Source organism: Camellia sinensis, chromosome 2, assembly GCF_055761805.1.
Source record: "Camellia sinensis isolate YWXY chromosome 2, ASM5576180v1, whole genome shotgun sequence".
Classification (NCBI taxonomy): Eukaryota; Viridiplantae; Streptophyta; class Magnoliopsida; order Ericales; family Theaceae; genus Camellia; species Camellia sinensis.
In genome coordinates this window covers 17,251,666-17,275,217 of record NC_138962.1, presented here as the reverse complement: position 1 = coordinate 17,275,217, position 23,552 = coordinate 17,251,666, and the positions used below count along the sequence as shown (strand labels likewise).

Below are 23,552 nucleotides of genomic sequence, written 5' to 3'. Positions count from 1 at the left end.
TGATTTATTTCATCTTTCAAGAAACTAAGTTAAGGTTCAACGGTTCAGCTTTCTAATTAACAAGAATAAAAAAAAAATGATAAAATTGGAATATAATAAAACATAAACCAAGATATTCTTTCGTTCTTTTCTTTTCTTTTCTTTTCCTTGAAAACATGAAGTATGAAAGTTTTGCCTTGGTGAAAAAATCCATAAAACTGGAACTCAAGCCACAATTGTCACTTTATTTCTAAAACAACAAATCACAAGGAAGCAGCAAGAGCTAATTACATGTGACAGCGAATTTCACTGAAAACCCAAAATTGATATGACACAGAATCTGAGACAATATGAACATTATTATTGCAATATATCAAACTATATATTACTACCGTCGATTGATATCAAAATAGATATCAAAATGTATTCATACAAAAAAAAAAAAGAAGTTACCAAAATTAGAAAACTTTATTCAATTAAAATGTATTGGATATGTATTGAATTAATTGTTGTTTATTGAATATGTTGTTTATAAGTGTGGTTGCATTGTTGTTTATTGAGTCTTTGTTTGTCATTAGCTTTTTTAGTTGGCTTTTTTGTGTTGGGACTTTTTTAACCTTATTTGGTTTGACTTTTTTAGCTTTTTTTACTTTTGTGAGAGAAAAAGTGTAATACTTATAATTTGTATGTGATATTTTGTTTTACTGACTTATATAGCCAATTTTGTCTTTTTGTGATTGTTTAGCCAAAAATCAAATGCCAAACGAAACTTGAATATGTTGTGTATGAATGTGATTGAGATTGAATTAATTGTTTATTCCATTAAAATCTGATAAACAAGAAAAGTAAAGAAAAATAGGGCAAATTTATTTATTCCACTAAAATCTGATAAAAAAAGAAAATGAAAAAAAAAAATTAGAAGCCCTATTTTGGGTCATTAACATTTTGTATGTTTATGTAGTGTTTCTCATTCAAGAGCCACCAACATTTTGTATATATTTTAATTTCAATTAAGACAAACCACACTTATAAACAAATATGGGCTCGATAAAATATTTTGGATCCTTTAGATTGGTCCTAAAACAACAAAAATAATTTGAGCCTATTTATATTTGTAATATATTATAATTTTTTTCTAAATTTGGGAGCCTTATTTTGGGATCAATCTTTTGGAGCTTAAAGCACAGGCCTCAATGGCCTTAGCCCAAGGCCGGTTTTGTACACAATTGATTATGTGACAAATTAAAAATTAACATGAATCACATCACATCATTATGGATCAAATTGTGAAAGTTTTTTGTGGGTTTTATGAGTAATGCTAAAGACTTATACTTTTAGACTTACAAATTCATCTACAATGATAAGACAAAGAGGTTGAACCTTATATCATTGAATGTGTAATAAAATTAAAAATTGACACATATTTTATCATATCATTGTCAAAACTTTTAAACGTCTCAAAAATTTTCTATCTTGATAACATTATTTAAAATCATGAATCATCATATTTGGGTGGATATCATTCAATGTGACATTTTGGATTATTTAAAATCATGAATCATCATACTCGTGTGGGTGTCATTCAATGTGACATTTTGGTTGTTAGGTGTAGACACATCAGTTACTTGTATTTTTTAACAAAGTATATGTTAGACTGTTTCATGCAATTTTTATTTACAAATTATTAATTAAAAAATATTTATTATTCTGAAAGTTGGGAATGACTATTTTTAACTTTTACACTGATTATCAATTTTTCTACTTACAAAATACTGCACCAAACAAGTCATATAAAGGATTGACAATGATTTTTTTTTTTTTTTGGGTGTTAATTTAAACTAATAATCTAACTCTATTTCCTTTGGCTTCTAGTTTTAAGTTGACTTCCATATGTTGCAAATGGTTTTGTAATCATTCACAAATTTGATTATGTAATCCCAAATTAGAACAACAAATAAGCAAAATAAGCATCCCATCAATGTGTGAGTGATGAAAAAAAATGACCAAGAAAATAAGGTAATCATATTACATTGCAAAATAAATAAATTTTAACCCACTCCACAAGCAAGAAGAAAAAGAGTGGGCATAGTTCCATATACAAGAAGGCAAATCATAGTACCCGTTCCTTTGGAGGGATAAGCATAGCCTCCATTGGAATAAGGAGTACTTGGCTCTGTTTGTGGAATAGTGGATGTACCATTTGTGGTACTAGTAGTATTTTTTCTCACATGAATGACAAACCTCATTCCCCCAAGACAATGCTCATCTATGTTACAAATAAACCAATACTTCTTTGCTTTTGTGAGATTGACTTGATCATTCCCACTTTCATATCTAGCCCACACTCCAGTGCTTGTATTGCATGATTGATATGTTGGCTCCCTTACTTGGAATACATTGTGTTGCCCCTTTACATATTTGAAAACTACACATTGAAAAAAGAAAAAAAAGAATTCAATTCATAATTAAATTTTGTAATTGAAATCGTGTACAATCTCAAATATTAGTATTGTTGATGTAATGTGTTGAAGCTAATGATACATAGATTCAGATATGAACATCAAGTATAGATGTTTGTCTCAAATCTTCTTAAACTTAAATCTTAGAATAAACAATGTATATGTTACATGCTGGGGGTGTTTGGGAAGAAAAAAAATAGCCCAATTTAGGCTAAAATTCACAAAAAGACAAAAGAGGCTAAAATAGTTAATAAGACAAAATATCACATCAAACCCATAATCATTTCACTTTTTCTCTCACAAACATCACATCCAACCACAAAAAAATCCAATCATCTTCCCAAACACAAAAATTTTAACCTACTAAAGTAGTCAAAAACTAAAATAGCCTACTAAAATAGCCACTTCCCAAATGAGGCCGCTATATAAATTTCTTGAATAAGATATTGTGAATTAGTTTTTTTAAACAAAAAAAAAAAAACCTTATGTGAGAAAATAAAAATATTTTTTTGCTAGCAAAAAGTAATCGTTTTCTTTTTCATCATAGAAAGCTAGAAAGTTGAAATATATAGAGTTGTCAGACACATATTTCATAGATTTACGCTTGTAATATCCGGTGAACAGGATATACAGACAGAAATAGAAGAATTCATATAATTCAGGCTGAAACAAACAATTCTTGGAGAATTTCTTTGCATTGTTACCTAACAGTTCACTTAACTCCAGTTTTGTTTATGGTATGTTTTGTGCTATTTAGAGTTGAATTATGTCCAACACAACAATCTAAGATGAGCCTTTTTTAGTATTCCAATCAAAACACTTGAAATAACCATAAAGCTCAAAATGGTTCTTTCTGCAATTGGCTATCTATAATATGTAAAAATAGATATAAAAATCACTGCAAAAACCATAACAGTGACATACAAAAACTCCAAAAGTTTAAAAAAGAAAATAAAAGAAACAAATATGAGATGAGATTAAGGAAAGAATTAATTCAGACCGAGGACGTCTCCAACAGTGAAATTGTATTTCTGTGACCATGAAAGATAGCTAATTCCAGTGCTCCACTGGTCTGCATCACCCACTGTATAAACTTCTGATTTGGCAGTACTGTTCAAGAACATAATACAAGTTAAGAAGATGATCTTTAAACCACAACATTTGGGAAGCTTGCTGATCTCTTCCATGGCTTCTTCAAAATGCAAATCTTCCAAAGTTTTAGGGACAGTTTGATATTATAAGAGGATTACTAGTTTACGTCATATATATATATATATATATGATGTCCAATAATCCCAGGGGTAGAGTGGACTATCACTACACTCTATCACATATTATCATCTCCTCGAGGCTCAAAGTCTGTCTGAGTCTTTGTTCATCTCCTATAGCCCTTTCCAAGTAATTAAAACTTGAGAACCACTTGCAATTCTTTTGTAACTTGGACCATTTTTTCCCCATGATTTGGTGGTGGTTGGTGAGAGTGTTTTTTTATGATTTAGACGTTGTCAATGATTATAAATATAAGAAAAATATTAAGAGTTCTAATAGGTTCTGATGAAGGTAGGTTCCATTATGATATGATATTTTGATTTTATATATATATATTTTTATTTCTTATCCTATCATTAAAATTTAATTAGAATTCCATAATTAAAAAATATATCATTGCTTTAATGATAAATAGAATGCAAGTTTGTATTATTTGGCCATAAGCTCTCAACTTGTCCAATCAATGTAGCAAGTGGCAACCATTGACTTTTTTTCCCCTTCAACTTGATCAGTGACTAAGAGTATCTCTAATGCACTAGGCATATAATACTTGTTAGTTAAAATGCCTAGTGTGATTCACTTTTTTCAATTCCAACGCATTAGGCATATGATTTAGGTATTTTGGCTCAACTCATATTCACTAGCTACATGTAGCTAGCCTTCAACGCTAGGCAAAATGTATTCAATCATTAGGATCATTTCCCTCCATCTTTGTTGTTGACGTGGCATTCTATAAAATTAATAGTATTTGGATTAATAGCTAAAATAAAGAGTATGGTTGGAGTAAAAACAAAAAACAGTTGATAGGCAAAATAAAATATATACTTTATAGTAATATTTAGATAGGTAAAATGCCTACTACTGTTGGAGATGCTCTAATAGGGTGGTGGGAAGGGTCCATTTTGTTGTGGCTCATGCCTCTCTACGTGCTACAAAGCAACCAAGGAACAAAAGCTTATCGGGGAAAGTGAGTTAAAAATCACTTATTAATTTTAATTCACTTCATTTTCTTAAAAAAATTAAAAACAAGTCAAAAAAATTTCTCATCATCTTCTCAAAATACTTCAAAATTTAATATTGATGGGATGATCATGACACTTATTTGGACTATGACTGATGAGTCGTTTTTTACACCAAAAATATTTTTTTATTAAAATATTAATTTAATAGAATAGTGGTTTAGTTCGGGTATAGATCTGCAGGGATTAAAAGATTAAATTATTTAAATATTAAAAAATTAATTCTTAATTAATTCAAATTAGATGAATATTTCGATTTTAATATAAAATTAATTAAAAACAATTATTAAATAAAAAGAAAGATTGAAATGAAATTGAAGTAAAAAATAATTTCGAGTTTTGAATTCACATCTAATCTCATAACAAGTAATTAATATATTAAATTTTAATAAATCAATAATTCTGATAATATTGATGTATCGTGACTACAAGTCCCGATATCATCATCAGAAGGATGAGTAATTGGGCTCATGTTTAGAAAATAGAATTTTTTATTTTTTGTGTCTTTATTTTTAGTCAAAAATTTTAATATTTTAAGAATTTTTTATTTTTTAGATGTATATAACCTAAATGTATGTAAAAATTCATCAAATACAAAAAAATATAAAAATTCAATATATTTTTGTATTCTTATGTATTTATTGAATTTTTAAAATATTTTTTCACAAATATTTTATTTTTTAGATGCATTTCAGTTTTGTGCATCTAGAAAGTAAAAATCTTATTTAAAATATTAAAAAAATTCACTAAAAATAAATTTAAAAAATCACAAAAAAAAAAATCAATTTTAAAAAAATCAATCAAAATCAATGCTTTTTGTAATGCTTGTTTTAAGATTTTACCCATCTAAAAAACAGTCAATAAGTCTATGGTGATTGTATGGAAAAAAATTAATTTGTGTAGCGTAGGGTTCATGTACAGAATAAATCTAAATCATGAGATGAAAATTCTAGATAATTTCTGAATTGATAATGGTGAGATTGTAGTATTACTCAAAAAAAAAAAAAATTTAATAATTGATATTGGTTTTCTATTTGTACCGTTGAGCTAAAAATAAATTAAATTAAATTAAGGTCAAGTTTGGCATGTCCCCAACAAGTCAAAAAATCAAAAAATTACTCAAAAAGTTTAAAAATTATCACTATTTACCAAAAAAAAATATTAAAAAATTAATTTTCCTCCACTTTGTACAACTCAAAATCTGATATGTTCAGCTGCATTGATGCGTTTGTTAAGAAAATTGCACAGTTTGGGTGTAATTTTTACACATTGTTGTTCGCCCTATGGGGGCTCATCACGGGTCCCGTTTTGATAATCTGAATCGTTCAATGTGTAGAACTCGTCGAGTACTATATATTTGTAAAAAATCACATTGATCGGATGTCGATAACTACATGATCAAAACAGTTTTGTATAAAAAAAATGAAAGGAGTTATAATTAACGATTGGAAAAAACAAATCTGATCAGATAGCTATCGATATCCGATCAACGTGATTTTCCATAGACATATAGTGCTCAACGAGTTCTACACATTTAACGGTTCAGATCATCAAAATAGGACCCGTGATGGTCCCCACGGGCCAAACAAAACTGTCCAGTGCAATGCCCGAAAAGTAGCTAATCACTTTTTAGCATCAATTCAAAGTTTGGCTGCACAACTCCCCATCCTAATTTTCCACTACACACTAATTTATACAATTTTTTAATAATATTTTTTCATAAAAAGTTAAAAAGTTAACTCAAAAATCATATTTTATTCCTCAACTTTTTAGTCTAAAAAGTTAAAAAGTGCACTTATTTAGGACACCCCAAACAACCCTTAATAAAGAAAGAAAATGGGAACTTAGGGCAGGCCACATACTCGAGACCCGGACATATATATATATATATATTATCATGGCCCATCGCAACCCAACCCAACCCAACCCAAAAAAGGACCAACAGCCCATCACTAAAGCCCATAACACAGAGGCAAATAGTTCGAGCAACACGAATACCAAACGACACCGTTTTATATATCTCCTACAAAACTCATCTGGAATAGAATTACAAAACCCTAGAAAGAACCTACCCCTCCTCTTCTTCCTCTTCTCCGGTGATGATGGCGAGCGTTGGTGGTCGATTCAGAGAGCTCTTGAAGAAGTACGGCAAGGTTGCAGTGGGAGTACACTTCTCAGTCTCCGCCGCCTCAATCTCAGGCCTCTACATCGCCATCAAGAGCAACGTCGACGTCGAGTCCATGCTCGAGAAAGTCGGTTTCCCAGCCGCCAAACAAGAAGAAGAAGAAGAAGAAAAAACTAAACTTCCCCAATCGAATCCCGATGGATTCATCTTCGAAGAAATGGAGTCGACGGTGACGATGATGGAGATGAAGAAGAACAAGAATAGGAATCGGACGGCTGAGTTGGCTACTTCGAGCGGCGGAGCACTTGCTCTCGCCGTTCTCTGTAACAAGGCTCTTTTCCCTATTAGGGTTCCGATCACCATCGCCCTTACGCCACCTGTCGCGAGGTTCTTGGCCAGGCGGCAAATCAAGAACAGTGTATGATCTCTCTCCTTTTCATAAATTTTTTATTTTGATAGTGTTTTCTTTTATTGAATTGGGAAAAAAGAATGAGAGAGAGAGAGATATGAAATGTGGAAGTTGTTAACTTTATTTATGGTGAGTTGAAATTTGCTCAATGTTATGTGAATTTAAATGGATATTGTTTCTATGTATTGTGTAACAGTCATAAATTGAATGAAATTCTTGGCTTTTCTCAGCTGTTGTTTTCATGAAGTAGCAAAATCCACTTTTACTATGGGTATTCATATGGGCATTTCATTTTTTTTTTTGTTGATGAGTTCCATATGGGTATTCATATGCAAACATTATTAACAAATAGTAATTGTAACGAGAAATTGAAAACTCATATTTTTATTGAATATCTTGCTTCTAACCCATCTGGAATTGAGGAACAACATACATGGCTTTTTGCTTGCCCTGAATTAGTTTGGACAATACACTATGGAGAAGACATGGGAACTTTATAAATATTAGAGCAATTTATAAGGTTCAGGCTTTCAAATTGGAAATTAAAAATTGGTGAAACACAGGCTCTCTTACATTTTGTAGTTTGCAGGTATTTTGTAACTATGGGAATAAATGTAAGAATTTCATGATCTGATCGATAATGAATAATTTCATATTTTTATGTGACATACAAAAAAGGCTATCTGTAGCATATATCATACTTCTTGGTATATGCTTGTGTAAACTTTAGGTTGGGGTTGCCAAAATACAAAAGGGGAAACTAGTCCCAAATACACATTCCTCTCAATTTTTTGTTTCTTTTCAGTAAGAAGTCCTTAAGCAAATTTAGATTTTGATTATCTGCTCAGTCCACTTCATTCAGGAAATGAAGATGAATAAAAAGAGCAAAAGTCAAAGTACATTACTACTAGAATGAGCAATATGAGTGAGGAAAGAGAAGAAAATAGATAAGATGAAACAAAGTGATGAGTTAAGAGTGCGACGCAGCGGAATAAATCACACGAGACTAGATATTATTCTAGTAGACGAGAATTTTTGAATCCACAAGAGCACCCTTGAATCCACAAAGAAGATAAAAGAAAAACTCTTTAAAATACTATTAATTGAATGAATGAATTGTATATGTTTGTAGGCTTATTTATAATAAACTAAGCCTAATACTTGTAGGAAAAGTAATTCTAAAATAAATTTGGAAACTTAGATCAACACAAATTAAGAAACCTAAGAGAATAGGAAATCAGGAAACTTGAATCAACACAAATTAGAAAAACCTAAAAGACTAAAATTCTAAACTATTTAAAATCCTAGTCAAAATCTAATTCTAAAATAATAAAATTATAGAATTTTGTTCTTCATTTTTCTTGCCTTTTGTTGGTCCAATTGTTCCAAGAAGTCTTCGGCCACTTATTCTACATCAGTCCCTTCTTCTTAGAGAGAACTAGACCTTGAGTTCGATTCTAGATAGAGGGGTTCTTCAACATAATACTCATATAAATCAGCTACATTAAAAGTCTTGGAAATCTTCATGTCGCCTAGTCACTCAATCACATAAGCATTCTCATTGATTTTCTTCAACACCCTATATGGACCATACTTGCGAGGCTTCAATTTGTTGTATGTGTCGACTAGAAATTTGTCTTTGCGCAAAAACACCATTACTAAATCTCCTTCCTTGAACAATTTGGAGCGCCGATGGTTGTCTGCGGCTGCCTTATATTTGGTATTTGTTTCCTCCAACTTCTGTCATACTTCTTCTTGTACTGCTTGGGCTTGTTTGGCCATGGTTTCGGTGGCAGTACTCACTCTTGGACCTCGAGGCAAACAGAGCAAATCAACTGCATGTTTTGGAGGCGTGACATACACTAGAGAGAATGGTGACTTTCTTGTGGCATTGTGAACTGCGCTATTATATGCAAATTCTACTTGAGGCAAAGCAAGATCTCACTGTTTTGGTTTGTCTCCACAAATGTTGCGAATCAAATTGCCTAAAGTCCTATTAGTCACCTCTGTTTAACCATCTGTTTGAGGATGCGCGGTTGAACTACGATTCAAGGCTGTGTTAAATATCTTTCATAAAGTCACCCAGAAGTGGCTAAGGAACTTGAGACATCACGATCTGAGGTAATGGATTGAGGGACTCCATGCAAACGAACTACTTCTTGAAAGAATAATCGAGCCACATGAGAGGCTTTTGAAGTCTTTCGACAAGGAATAAATTGCGCCATCTTTGAAAACCTGTCAACCGTTATGAACACAGAATCAACTCCACGTTGGGTACGAGGGAGTCCCAACACAAAGTCCATCGACAAGTCTTCCCAAATGCTGTTAGGAACAGGTAGAGGCATATAGAGGCCAGTATTCTGAGATTGCCCTTTGGATACCTGACAAATGTAGCACTTCCTCACAAAATTGCCAATATCTCGCTTCAACTGAGGCCAGAAATATCGTTCTTCCATACTTGCGATAGTCTTGTCCCTGCCCAAATGTCCACTTAAGCCACTACCATAGAGATCCCGAATTAGTTTCTCTCACAAAGAGGTACGGGGAATGCATAAGCGATTTCTTCGAAATAGATAGGCATCAGTGATGTGGAAATCAGTGACTGGTTGCCTTTGAATACACTTTGCCCATATCTCCTTGAAGCTATCATCATCAGGATAAAGTTCTTTTAGGAACTCAAACTCCACAATCTCATGTGTCAACGTGACTAATAAACTAGCCCGTCGACTCAAGGCATCCGCAACTCGATTCAAAACCCCTGATTTGTGGCGAATAGTAAAAGGAAATTTCCGAAGGAAAGTAGACCATCTTACATGCATGTTATCCAGGTGCTTCTGGCTGTTGATAAACTTTAAGGCTTGATGATCAGTATACAACACAAACTCTCTCTGTATCAGGTAATGTTCCCAATGCTTCAAAGCTCGAACCACTGCATAAAATTCTTGGTCATTAGTGCTCCACTTTTGCCGAGCTTCACTTAATTTTTCGCTGAAAAAGGCCACTGGTTTATGTTCTTGAGATAGGACAGCCCTAATGCCCACACCATTAACATCACGCTCTACCTAAAAAATCTTCTCAAAACTGGGCAAAGCTAGCATTGGTACAATTGCACAACTTCTCTTTGATCAACAAGAAGCTCTTTTCTGCATCATCACCCCACAAGAATTTTCCTTTCTTCATGCACTCTGTTATTGGTGCCATAATAGTGCTGAAACTTCAAATGAAACGCCTATAAAACGTAGCCAACCCATGGAAACTGTTAAAATTTATCACCTACTTCACCCACTTAAACCTACTCCACTAAACCTCACCCACTACACCCACTTAAACCTACTCCACTAAACCTAACCCACTACACCACTACCACCTCACCTACTCCACTAAACCTAACCCACTACACCACTACCACCTCCACTTCACCTACTCCTTACCTACTACACACTCACCTTCTTCTATATATAGGAATCATGAATCATTGTAATAGAAATCAATAAACAATCAATCAATAATACAATTCTCTATTTCTCTTTATACATTAAATTTCTTCATGGTATCAGAGCCATAAGATTTAGGCCCGTATTTTGTTTTCTCACCGGCGGGCAGCCGGCCGGCAACCTTGCTTTCGCTGCCCGCTGGAATTTTGTACACATACCTTCACTTTCCTGCATCTTCCAACTTTCTTACAACTATTGTTAGTCTCATGATCTGGGTTGTGGTGGTAGTACATGCTCTCTTCTTACATGAGAAGGTGCGTCACTGTCGGAATACGGGCTGCCGCCTCTGGCCCCTTAAGCTTCCGCTGCTTCCGCCCTACTCTTGCTGGCGGCGCCACACCTACACTGAAGGTTGCCCAATTTAGGCAGAAAGTTTGCTCGGTATTTGGCATTGTAGTACCATTGAAGCTCTGCAGAACTTTCTCAGCTGCTGCGTGAGAAAGGAACTCAATAAACGCACAAAGCCCCTCAACTATACACTACCTTCTCTATCTTTACAACATCACAGATTCACAATGGATATCCACTACATGATCAGAATGGGAATTCCATTGATGTTATTAGCATTAATGATGTTTTCATGTGCAAACTCAGATGATGCCAAGGACAGAGAGGAGTGTACACAGCAGTTGGCTGGACTTGCAACCTGTCTGCCTTATGTTGGAGGAAACTCCAAAGCTCCAACACCAGACTGTTGCAGTGGTCTCAAACAAGCCCTCAAGACAAGCCCAAAGTGCCTCTGTGTGATTGTAAAGGACAGAAATAATCCAGAACTAGGGCTTAACATCAATGCCACATTTGCTTTAGGCCTTCCTACTGTTTGCAATTCCCCTGCCAATATTTCTCAGTGCCCTGCTCTTCTCCACTTGGCTCCCAATTCAACTGATGCACAGATTTTCTATCAATATGGTCATTCCTCCGCCAATGCTCTCATCCTTTTCCTTTTTCATATATATATTTATTTCGTCAACCAATACCACTTTTTTTTTAATTCCTTAATTTATTTTAATAACATGAGTGGCCTCCCTTTTCCACCATCTCCCTCTTTTTCTACACAATATTTTTGTACCACCGCCCACTCCATGATACCCATATTAATATTATTATTATTATTATTTTCACAAAAAAAAAAAAAAAAAAAAAAAAACACAAAGAAGAGTTGATTTTTCTGCATTACCACACCTACCATTCGAGTTTGCCAAACACACTTATTTTATTCATGTCAGGATCAACCCCGATCAAAAAAAAAAAAAAAAAAAAAAAAACACCACCAACAGCTTGGTTTTCTTTTCTGCAGTCGGCCATCACTTCTTCGCCTATGCCGCCGGCCTTTTCTTCTTGCCTCCGTCCTGGGCGGCCCTTGACGGTGCTGCCTCCGTGTTTTCCAATCCGCTAAGCAAGTTGCCTCCTCCCCGCTCCTCCACTACAGCATACGGTGGACCTCCAAATCGGAACATCACGGTGGCCTTCCGCTTCAGCTCCTTATTTTCTGCCTTTAGCACACTTAACTCTGCTCGCGCATCCTTATACATGCGTTGGAGCAGAGCCAGTTGGGCGTTTAACTGCTGCACCTCATTTGTCCTACTCTGCAGCCGGTTCGACAAATTTGTAACCGCAGTCATGGTTTCCACACATGACTTCAATGTATACTGATTGGCCTCCACATCCGACTGCACTGCCATTCTTTGCTCCACCGACCGCATCGGAAAGTTCAACGGAGCAAAACCAGAGGTGTTTGGTTGAGGTTCACGGGCCTCCGCACCAGTTATCTCTCTTGTTGACTCGATGAGGTCGGGAAAGAGAGTGAGTAGACCACGGGATGAAGAGGCCATATTCTGGGTAGCTGAACGGGAAAAAGAGGCCATGTTTTTTGGGTTGCTGAGTGTTTCAGCGAAATAGCAATTTCAGACTGATAATGTTCGGAAGGGGAGTGTTTCAAGATTTGCAGCTCTTAGAGGCAATCTGTCAGAAAAACGAATATCTCTCTCAGAAAATGAAGAGTTTTTCAGAAGTTTTTTCCCAGGTTTTTTTGTCTTCGCTTCTGCCTCAAGCACAGCCTCCGCATTGGTTTATATCGACACTGACGACGCGACCGACACGCCACTCTGTCGCTCACGTGCCTCGTCGCGTCTCCGGCTCACCTTTTGATGGCTCAACGCTTTCTGTCAGGCACGACTTTTGATGAAGTGGGCGCGCCTTTTGAGGGCGCAACTTTTGATAGCACGCCTTTTTATGGATTGGGCACGCATTTTGATGGCACTTTTTTTATGGATTGGGCACGCATTTTGATGGCACGTCTTTTTATGGATTGGCACGCCTTTTGATGGCACGCCTTTTGAAAGATTGGGCACACCTTTTGAGGGTGCGACTTTTTAAGGGTCCGACAAGACTCTGTAAACTGTCCCGACACTGATTCCGGTTAGCTCCTTAAGGGGTCCGACAAGACTCTGTAAACTGTCCCGACATTGATTCCGGTTAGCTCCTTCAAGGGTCCGACAAGACTCTGTAAACTGTCCCGACATTGATTCCGGTTAGTTTCTACAAGGGTCCAGCAAGACTCCGTAAACTGTCACAACAGTGTCTGTTACAACGGTCCGACATGACCCCGTAAACTGTCTTCTACATCGGTCCGACATGACCCCATAAACTGTCTTCTACATCGGTCTGACACGACCACACAATGTCTGCTACAACGGTCCGACATGACCCCATAAACTGTCTTCTACATCGGTCTGACACCGCCATCCAGTGTCCTCTACACCGTTATGACACCACCATACAGTGTCCTCTACATGGTTATGACACCCCCATACAGTGTCCTCTACAACGTTATGACACCACCATCCACTGTCTTCGCCAATGGTCTGACACGACCATACAGTGTCACCTATCCTCTTTTATTTTTATGTATTTTCTTGTTTTGTAACTCTCTCCAAACTCAAGTTGGCTAGTTCCTATCCCCCTTGAGTTTGCGGGGGGCTGTTAAAATTTATCACCTACTTCACCCACTTAAACCTACTCCACTAAACCTCACCCACTACACCCACTTAAACCTACTCCACTAAACCTAACCCACTACACCACTACCACCTCACCTACTCCACTAAACCTAACCCACTACACCACTACCACCTCTACTTCACCTATTCCTTACCTACTACACACTCACCTTCTTCTATATATAGGAATCATGAATCATTGTAATAGAAATCAACAAACAATCAATCAATAATACAATTCTCTATTTCTCTTTATACATTAAATTTCTTCAGAAACTCTGAACATCACTAACAGTCTTGGGAGTTGGCCACTCTTGGATGGCTCGAACCTTCTCTTGATCCATATGAATGCCATCTGAACTAATCACATAACCCAAGAACAACAAGTTACTTGTGAGGAAACTGCACTTCTAAAGGTTAACGTACAACTTGCTTACCTCCAGTGCTGTCAACACCTCCTGTAAATGGGCCATGTAGTCCTCCTCTGATTTACTGTAGATTAAGATGTCATCAAAATAAATCACGACAAATTTCCCAGTGAAAAGTCGTAATACCTGATGCATAACTCGCATAAAGGTGCTGGAAGCATTAGAAAGGTCAAATGGCATAACCAACCATTCATACAAACCATCCTTAGTCTTGAATGTTGTTTGCCATTCATCCCCGGGACGGATTCGAATTTGATGGTACCCACTTCGCAGATTGATCTTTGAAAACCACTGATTCCAGCATGTCCAACATATCATCTAGTCGGGGAATGAGAAATCTATACTTGATGGTAATCTTGTTAATGGCTCGGCTGCCTATACACATTCGCCAACTTCCATCTTTCTTTGGCGTTAATAATGCTGGAATAGCACATGGATTTAGGCTTTCACGAATATGTCCCTTTCGCAGTAATTCTTTGACTTTCTCTCGCCGGATCTCACTCTCTTTTGGACTCATTCTATAGTGTGATAGGTTTGGCAAACTTGCTTCTGGTATGAAATTAATCTGATGTTGAATGTCCCTTATGGGTGGAAGTTCATCTGGCAACTTGTCAGCAGTAAGCTCTTGGAATTCCTCCAACAATGGTTGAATTTTCTGAGGGATTGGTGTAACTGTGTTCTCCTTGGCCGCAGGTACCATTGTTTTCACAACCATAGCATTTAACTCTTGTGAAGTTTTCGCATCTGCCACAAACTCTGAATTGGTTATAGTGAGGAAAGACTTTGCTTCGACTTTCGAAGGCACTATGTGTTGCTTTAAGGGACTCATAGCAATTTTATGAGACCCCCAATTGAACAACAAGTGTTGTCTCGCCCTCTAAATGTAATATCCACATCAAATTGCCAAGGTCTTCCAAGTAGTACATGACTAGCATCCATATCAACCATATCACATAATACATCAGATTTATAATGTTTGCCAATAGAAATAGGTACCTTACATACTTCAGTTATCTTGACAGCAAGTCCTTTTTTGATCCAGCCAATACTGTAGGGAGAGGGGTGTGGTTCAGAAGACAACTTCAGGTGCACTACCAATCGTCTAGCCACAAAATTTTCATAACTTCCACTGTCCACAATAAGGTCACACAACCTTTGATTTATTGTACAACAAGAGCGAAAAATACTGTGACGTTGACTGAGGTCCTCAGTTTTTGGTGTAAATAAAACCCTTTGAACTACACAGTTGACTCGTTCTCCTTCTTCTCTGGCGAGTTCAGCACCTTCATATTGATCACCCTTATATTCTGCATCTTCATCATTCCCAATTTCATCTTCTTCTTCAACTAAATTAACAGTCCTTCTTTCTGGGCACACATTAGAGCGATGGCCAGGCTTGCCACATCTATAACACTTACCCGTTGCTGGTTTGGCATAAGGATTTGTGTTTCGAGGTGCCTCTCTGCTACTTGATCCAGTCATCTGGTTTCCTTCTCCACCAGCGGTACTCCTCTGCTGATTTACTGGAACTGTTGGTTGGGCAGCCCCTTTTCCTTTTTCCTTAGTAGGAAACGACGAATCAGGAAGGTTCTGACGATATCTAGAACAGGTTGTCTTGTGCTCCATTAGCTCGGCTTTGAGAGCCATATTATGTGTTTCATCCACAGTCCACACTACTGATAACCCATTGAGATACCGGGCTACACGCTGTCCTTCAGTCTCATTCAGATTATTGCGATCTAAAAGTCGGCAAAATTCAGTTGTATAATCAAATACAGATTGGCTTCCTTGGGTGCAATTTTGGTACAACTGAAACAAGTATTGATCATAATCTGATGGTAAAAATCTATCTTGGAGAAGTTGTTTCATTCAACGCCAAGTCCTTACAGATTCTTTCCTTTGTCGATGCCTATTTTTCTACAATTGATCCCACCATACCGCAGCACCTCCTTTTAGTTTGTATGCCACCAATTTCACCATCTTTGATTCTGGAACATCCATCATCCCAAAAAATCTCTCCACCTCTGAAAGCCAGTCAAGAAAATCCTCAATATGCAGATTTCCATTGAATTGGGGAAGATGTATCCTCATTCGGTACTTATCGAACCCTTCTTGTTGTTGCCTTTTGGGTTGATAGTTGGCTGAAAGTGGTTCAAACTTTGGTTTAGACTCCTCATTACTATCAGATGGACAACGAAGGGGACGTCTAGGAGCATTCTGAACATGTTGACCTTGGGCGAATCGTTTGGTGCGCACTCTGTTCTGGTTAACAGGTTGGCCTTGGGCAACTCCCTCAACACAGACCCTATCAACCACTGGTGGCCTGTTGTTGGCATTGAGATTTATGCCAATAAGCAGATTACGAATTTCGTTCAATTGCTCTTGTTGTCTCTCATATGCTACCCGACAGGGCCTCGACTCCATGATCACCACCAGTAGGGTTTGTATGATCTACTCCGTCTTGTGCCATTGAGCCAGGTGACTCCTTACTCTGATACCACTTGACGCAACGGAATAAATCACATGAGACTAGATATCGTTCTAGTGGACGACAATTCTTGAATCTATAAGAACACCCTTGAATCTACAAGGAAGATAAAAGAAAAACTCTTTAAAATACTATTAATTGAATGAATGAATTACATATGTTTGTAGGCTTATTTATAATAAACTAAACCTAATACTTGTAGGAAAAGTGATTCTAAAATAAATTAGGAAACTTAAATCAACACAAATTAAGAAACCTAAGAGAATAGGAAATTAGGAAACTTAAATCAACACAAATTAGAAAACCTAAGAGACTAAAATTCTAAACTATTTAAAATCCTAGTCAAAATCTAATTCTAAAATTATAAAATTAAAAAATATAAAAATTATTGAATTTTGTTTTACATCTTTCTTGCCTTTTGTCGGTCCAATTGTTCCGAGAAGTCTTCGGCTACTTGTTCTACATCTGAGTGTTTTGGTGAAATGAATATATCCCTGAGGAAATTTAGGTTTTATGTTGAAGGCACTTCAATTGAAGATTGAATAGAAACTAACTCAGGAGTAAAGAAGGAAACATCAACAGGAAGAAAGTGTATCCCTATTAAGAACGTAAGGGGAGTAACCTTAAGACTCATTCTTTACAGTATTTGATTTTCAGCTTGCTCTAGAGAGAGAGACTCTTTCCATTTTCTTTTTGATCTTCATTTCTCATCATATTTGTAGTTCTATTAATATGCCAAATATACGTACTTGTTACTAAGACCTCAAGTCCTGTGTTAAGTCTCTAAAATAAGGAAATGTGCCAAATTTTAATTAAAAGACTATCACTACTTACTATAGGTTGAAGTATTAATCATATTCATCTAGCTTCATGTCAAATGAGCCTTCATATTTGATCTTATGTTAGTTTTTTGTTGGTTGATCTTATGGTTAAAAGGACAGTGCAAATGATGGATATGCATTAAATCATGATTTGTATATTTGATTTTTGCCACTAATGCTGGAGGATTGTTTTGTTGTTTTGTATCATCATAACCTGTATGAAACTGCTACTTAGCAAATACTGGTTTGCATTTCATTCGGCTATAGTTTTCTTTTTCTTTGCTATTGACTTCAATCTTGTTTTGATATCAAGTTAATGGTTCATCTGGCACCATTTCTTGGGCATCCTTTCTTTTCTTTCTGATAGTGGTTTCTTCTTGTTGATATACTTCACAAAAGTTCACCTCTTTCATTCCTCTCACTTTCTTTGGTTTCTATGCTATTGTCTTCCATTGTATGGTTATATTAATCAACTGGGTTTTGGGGTTTGAGTCATCTCACAAGTGAAAAAGGGTAAATTACAGTGACACTTTTACGAGATTTCAGTTTAATATAGATCTCTCTTGCGTTTGAAAAATTACACTTATCCCTATTAAATTAAAATAACATATTTGACCTTTAGCCTTTATACTTGTAAATTAATATTAATATTTTAATATTTTATTCATGTCATTTTAAGAGAAATGACAATCATCTTCTTTGGTTTAACTCACAAAAAAATAAAAATAAAAATTGTGTTTTTTTTACGGAATTTTTTTTAATATTTTAATCAATTCTTTTATTGTTTAGATACACTTAAACTAGATATATTTAAGAAGTATAATATTTTGTGAATTTTTTTTTTTAAAATTCACCAATTACAAAAATACAAAAATTCAGTAATGCTATAATAAATGTGAATAACGGTGTTTGATAATACTGTAATAAATGTGGGTGAATAGACGAGAAAAAAAATGGTGGAAATAAAATAAAAAATTCTATTCATATATAAAAATTTATACAAAAAATATCAGAAAAATGTTGTGATAGCGATGTTGTTGGAAATATAAATTATGTTTATAGGTATTTTGTTGTAAAGTGAAAGGTCGTCATTAAGCTATATCATTGTGCTTAAAAATTTTATATAAAATTTATGTGTGTATATCATCACTCAATAAGAATATGTTTAGGTAGAATTTAACGATGAAAAGTTATAAAATATAGTCATGATGATATGAAGAAGAAATAGTACTGTAGGAAAAATGATAAAATGATCATTTAAAAAATTTTAAGATATGACATTAGTAATTTAGAATATAATTTGTAATGAAATTACACACCTTTAGGAGGGAAATATAGGCCTTGTTTGGTTTGTTTTTCAGAAAAAATTTTGAGAAAAATTCTCTACAAACAAATTTTCAAGAGTAATCAAACCAAACAAATTTTTCTAAAAAAAATTTCAAAATTTTGTTTGGTTACCTACTTTTCAAAATCACTCTCTCTCTCATATACATAAAATCAATCACTTTTTTTAAAACTCTCCTCAAAATAATTTTCCAAAATTATTTCTCAAAAAAGGTAAACCAAACAAATTTTCGTACTTTTTATCGTAAAAATTACTCTACAAATACGAATGAAAGTGAAAAACAAGCAAGTTTAACTTGACATTACACTCTTAGTTTTCTGTATTCGCTTCCCATTTTATGTCAGTATAGAAAATATATTTACATGGAAAAACTGAGCTCCTCAACTATATCACGAGTTTTGTTTTGAACTGAAATTTTGCTCCAAACACTCTTTCGTGATGTTTTGCAAATGATAAAACCATTGAAAAAAGATTGGAGCCATCACCAGAAATGTAACTCAAGATGTATGCTCAATTAATGTACTATACTACACTATAAGGTCATGTTTGATTCACAATACTAATAGTGAGGTATTAATAATCCTATCAAATTAGTGTGGTATTAACTATCCCACCCCTACCCCATTACTAATAATCCTACAAATTTGTTGGATTAATTATCCATTGGATTAATAGTCCTAAACCAAAATGTCAAAACAAACATAGGATGATTGGGCCCACGGATTAATAATCCTAATCCCATGCTTTAATCCTTCCAACCAAACATGCCCTAAAAGTGTTATCTTAGTTGCCTAATAAATGGGGTCACATTCCATTGGAAAATTGATGCGTTTGTTTCAATTTCTTGTAAACAAAATTTGATGGTTCTTTGTAGCGGCTGTAAAACAACTTGAGTTCGACTTTTGTCCGGTTAGTTAAAAGATGTTCGAAATTGATTTGTTGTTGTGTAGGTAAATAAATCAAGTTTTAATCGAGATTAGCTCGTTATGTATATAAATAAATTAAGTTTTAATCGAGATTGGCTCTTTATTTATGTAAATAAATTAAGGTTAAATACATTTTAAAACTCATTTTGTTTGGTTGCATCATCAAAATTATATTTTGAAAAATAGAGATTGAGACAATGAAAATTAAAGTTCCGTTTGGTAAGCTTCTCAAGTTATAGTTCCACCCATTGATTTGAGTGTGGTGTTTGTTTTAAACTTTCAAATCATAATTCTATACCCATTTCTCAAAACTCAATTCAAAACATAATTATTACTTTTCAAAACTCATAACCAAACACATAATTCAAAACTCATTACAAAACTCAATTCAAATCAATATTTTAAATCTTTAAATATTTTAAAAATATTTTAATTTTGTTAAGATTTTAAATATTTTAATATTTAAATATGTTACGATTTTTTTAATTTTTTAATTTTTTGAATATTTTTAAATATTATGATTTTAATTTTTTAAATTTTAAAATATTTTATAAAAATAAATTCAAACTCTATTTTATAAAAATATTTTTAAATATTTTAATTTTTTTGTTATGTATTTGGTTACGATTTGAGTGTAGAGTTGTAAAAGTATAATGGAGTTTCAAATTATGTGTTTGGTTATGAATTTTAAAAATAATTTCTTAATTGAGTTTTGTTTTATGTGTTTGGTTTGGATTTGAGTGTAGAGTTGTTTTTAAATTTAAAATATCAAAATTTTAAATTATTTAAATTTTTACGATTTAAAATTTTTGAATATTTATTTTAATTTTTTACTTATTAAATTTTTTAGATTATTTAAATATTTATGATTTAAATTTTTTGAAAATTTATTTTGAAAAAAAATTATTTCCTTTGTAGAATTTTCAATTAAAAAATTGATTAATGTTATTTTCTGTTAATAATAAATTTTTTTAATTGAATTTTAAAAAGAGTTTGGTTATGAGTGTTGATCAGAATTTTTAATAGTGTGAAAATAGTGTGTTTTGTTATGAGTTACAATAATTTGAATTAAGTTTTGAAAACTCTTTCCAAAACTCATAACCAAACAAATTTTCTTACTTCACATGTCAAATCAAACTTTTAAAACTCAATTTCACACTCAATTTAAAAATCAATTCAACACTCTATTCAAAAATCATAACCAAACAAATTTTCTATACTCAAATCATAATTTCAAAACATACAAACTCAAAATACAACTCATATTCTCAAATCATAGTTAGAAAGTCTTACCAAACGGATTTTTCCTAGTTTGTTTTGGGATTCCGTGTTGGTGACTAGGGAGAAGGAGTAGGGTATGGAGGTATCAGATAAGGGTTTGTTTATAAAACAAAATGTCATATCTATTATTGTTTCCTAAATTTTTTTTTTAATTACTATTGAAATGGATTTAAGCTCACGGGTGTAACAAGGACTTAATGAACACAAAATTTTGAAAGGAACACGTTCTGAACTTGTCATACCACATGTTTGCCAAGTTCACCAGTGTAACAAATACTTGAGCTCCTCAAAGAGTTACCACAAAAGGCATAAAGTTTGTGATGCTCAGTCAAAGACTACTAGAGTTATTGTCAATAGTGTAGCAGGTATGACAGTTCTCTCATTGCCTTATAATATATTGTTTTGTTTACAATGCACTGCATTAGGGAACAAAAAATCTAAAAAAGTCACATTTTTTTTTCTTCTAATTTCGGTTTTTCTCCATCAATAGTGGCAGGGCAATTCCCATGTATTCTTCAGCTCATGATAATGCCCCCAAAATGGTGACTGTAAATATCACTTACCCCAAAAAAGAGTCATGCAAGAATAATTAAGGTTTCAGCATTTGGTGAGTTCTATCTAGTTGGTGATGTTTTTAAATCATTCTACGCTAGACAGAAAAAAATGTAAAGTTTTTGATGCAAATATAAAAATAAAAAAAATATTCAAAAAAAATAAAAAAATTAAAAAAAATAGTTTTTTTAGTTATTTGTCAATCCCACCAAATTTTATTGATTGAAATAGAAAAACCATCATTTTTATGTTGCATAGTCATCACCATGGATGGATCCCCAACGTGCGAAAGTATACTTAGATTTTCAAATTTTGGGCGTCCATCTTTGATCATCTTAAAAAGAAAATGTGGTTCTCCGGTGACGTAACTCGGCAACCTTGGGCTAGCCAGATCATACACGTTCACAGGTCCAACCTGAGTTCAAGTGTCGAATCCATCTTTCAACTTTACCATCTTCCGACCACTCTGATGCTCTCGCTTGAGTCACAAGCTAAAACTACTTAGCTCGGCAATTTTTAGATGTCTCAATCACACCTTATATTCAAATATTATGCGTTATTTTTAAATGATGTGGGATGAGTTTATGATTTTACAACTACCAACGTTTAATTTTTATACTATCTCTATTCTAATGAGATTATGAATGATGTGGGATGGATTTACGATTCTTCTACAACCAGTGTTTAAACTTTACACTATCTATTTTCTAATGAGATTATGTTTCCTTCTCTCCCATAACCACCATCCACCGCCACCGTCACCAAATCCTCTCTTGTCAAAGTTTTTAAATGTTTATTGCGCTTGGAATATACTTTGAATTATTTTAGAGGTATGTAGTAATGCAAGCGTAGAAAAAAAAATCAGATGAGAGTGGCGAATTAAAAAATTTGTAATTATTTTTTGAAATTACTATTGAATTTTAATTTTTCATAAAGAAAATTTACTGGAACTGGGGTAAGTATTTGAAATTTTTTTTTTTTTGTTTCGCTTTTACTAAAGTTTTTTCAATTTTTTTTTAAAAACTTTGCATTTTAGCATCTACTCGATTGCATAGACCAAATAAGTTATAAAATTAAAATGAAAAATAATTGACTAAAAAAAGAAGTGAAAATAAGTTGGTGATGTTTTTAGATCATTCTACACTAGATACACAAAATGTAAAATTTTAGAGGCAAATTAAAAAAAAAAATAAGATTCAAAAAAAAAAAAGGAAAAAGATAGAGTTTTTAGTTGGTTGCCAAAACCCACCAAATTTTATTGATTGAAATAGAAAAAACCATTATTTTTATGTTAAACATCATCACCAAGGATAGATCCAAAGGGTGGGAAAGTATATTTAGATTTTCAAATTTCGGGGATCCATCCTTGATCATAACAATATTAATTTATTTATTTTATACATGAAAAAAATCCATCCTTGGTCATCACAATATTAATTTTTTATTGTATGCATGTAAAAAAAAAACCCTTGGGCTAGCCAGAACGAACACGTTCACTGGTATACCCAGAGTTCAAGCGTCGAACCCACCTTTCAACTTTACCATCGTCCAACCACCTTGGTACACTCGCTTAAGTCACCAACTAACGCTACTCAGCTCGGCAATTATTAGATGTCTCAATCACACCTTACATTCAAACATTATGGGCTGTTTTTAAACAATGTGTGCGAGGGGTTTACGATTTTGCTACTACCAATGTTGAAATTTTACACTATCTCTTTTTTAATGAGATTATGAACGATGTGGGATTGAGTTATGATTCTACTACAACCAGTGTTTAAACTCTACACTATCTCTTTTCTAACGAGAAAATTTAGTGGAACTGGGGTTCATTTTTAATGAACTTTTTTCAAAAAATTTCCAAAAACTTTGCATTTTAGAGTCTACTCGACTACATGGACCAAATAAGTTATAAAAAAATGAAAAAAAAAATTCATTAAAAATAAAAGTGAAAATAA

At 33.9% G+C, this 23,552-nt stretch overlaps 2 protein-coding genes across 2 annotated transcripts; both read left to right on the top strand.

The window, feature by feature from the left end:
- Positions 1-6,828: 6,828 nt before the first annotated feature.
- LOC114286260 (uncharacterized) lies at positions 6,829-7,275 on the top strand. The gene has a single exon (XM_028229387.2). It carries the CDS (start codon positions 6,829-6,831, stop codon positions 7,273-7,275), a length of 447 nt encoding a protein of 148 aa, XP_028085188.2.
- A 3,994-nt stretch (positions 7,276-11,269) lies between these two features.
- LOC145810729 (non-specific lipid transfer protein GPI-anchored 14-like) lies at positions 11,270-14,112 on the top strand. Its single transcript, XM_082907544.1, has 2 exons — positions 11,270-11,663; positions 14,027-14,112. The coding sequence occupies exons 1-2, from the start codon at positions 11,270-11,272 to the stop codon at positions 14,110-14,112; spliced, it is 480 nt and encodes a 159-aa protein (XP_082763670.1).
- Positions 14,113-23,552: the final 9,440 nt, after the last annotated feature.

Coding starts and splice junctions, on each gene's coding strand:
- LOC114286260 (XM_028229387.2), top strand. CDS start 6,829: ATGGCGAGCGTTGGTGGTCGATTCAGAGAGCTCTTGAAGAAGTACGGC.
- LOC145810729 (XM_082907544.1), top strand. CDS start 11,270: ATGGATATCCACTACATGATCAGAATGGGAATTCCATTGATGTTATTA. Junction 11,664..14,026: donor ACAGATTTTCTATCAATATG/GTCATTCCTCCG, acceptor AAATTTCTTCAG/AAACTCTGAACATCACTAAC.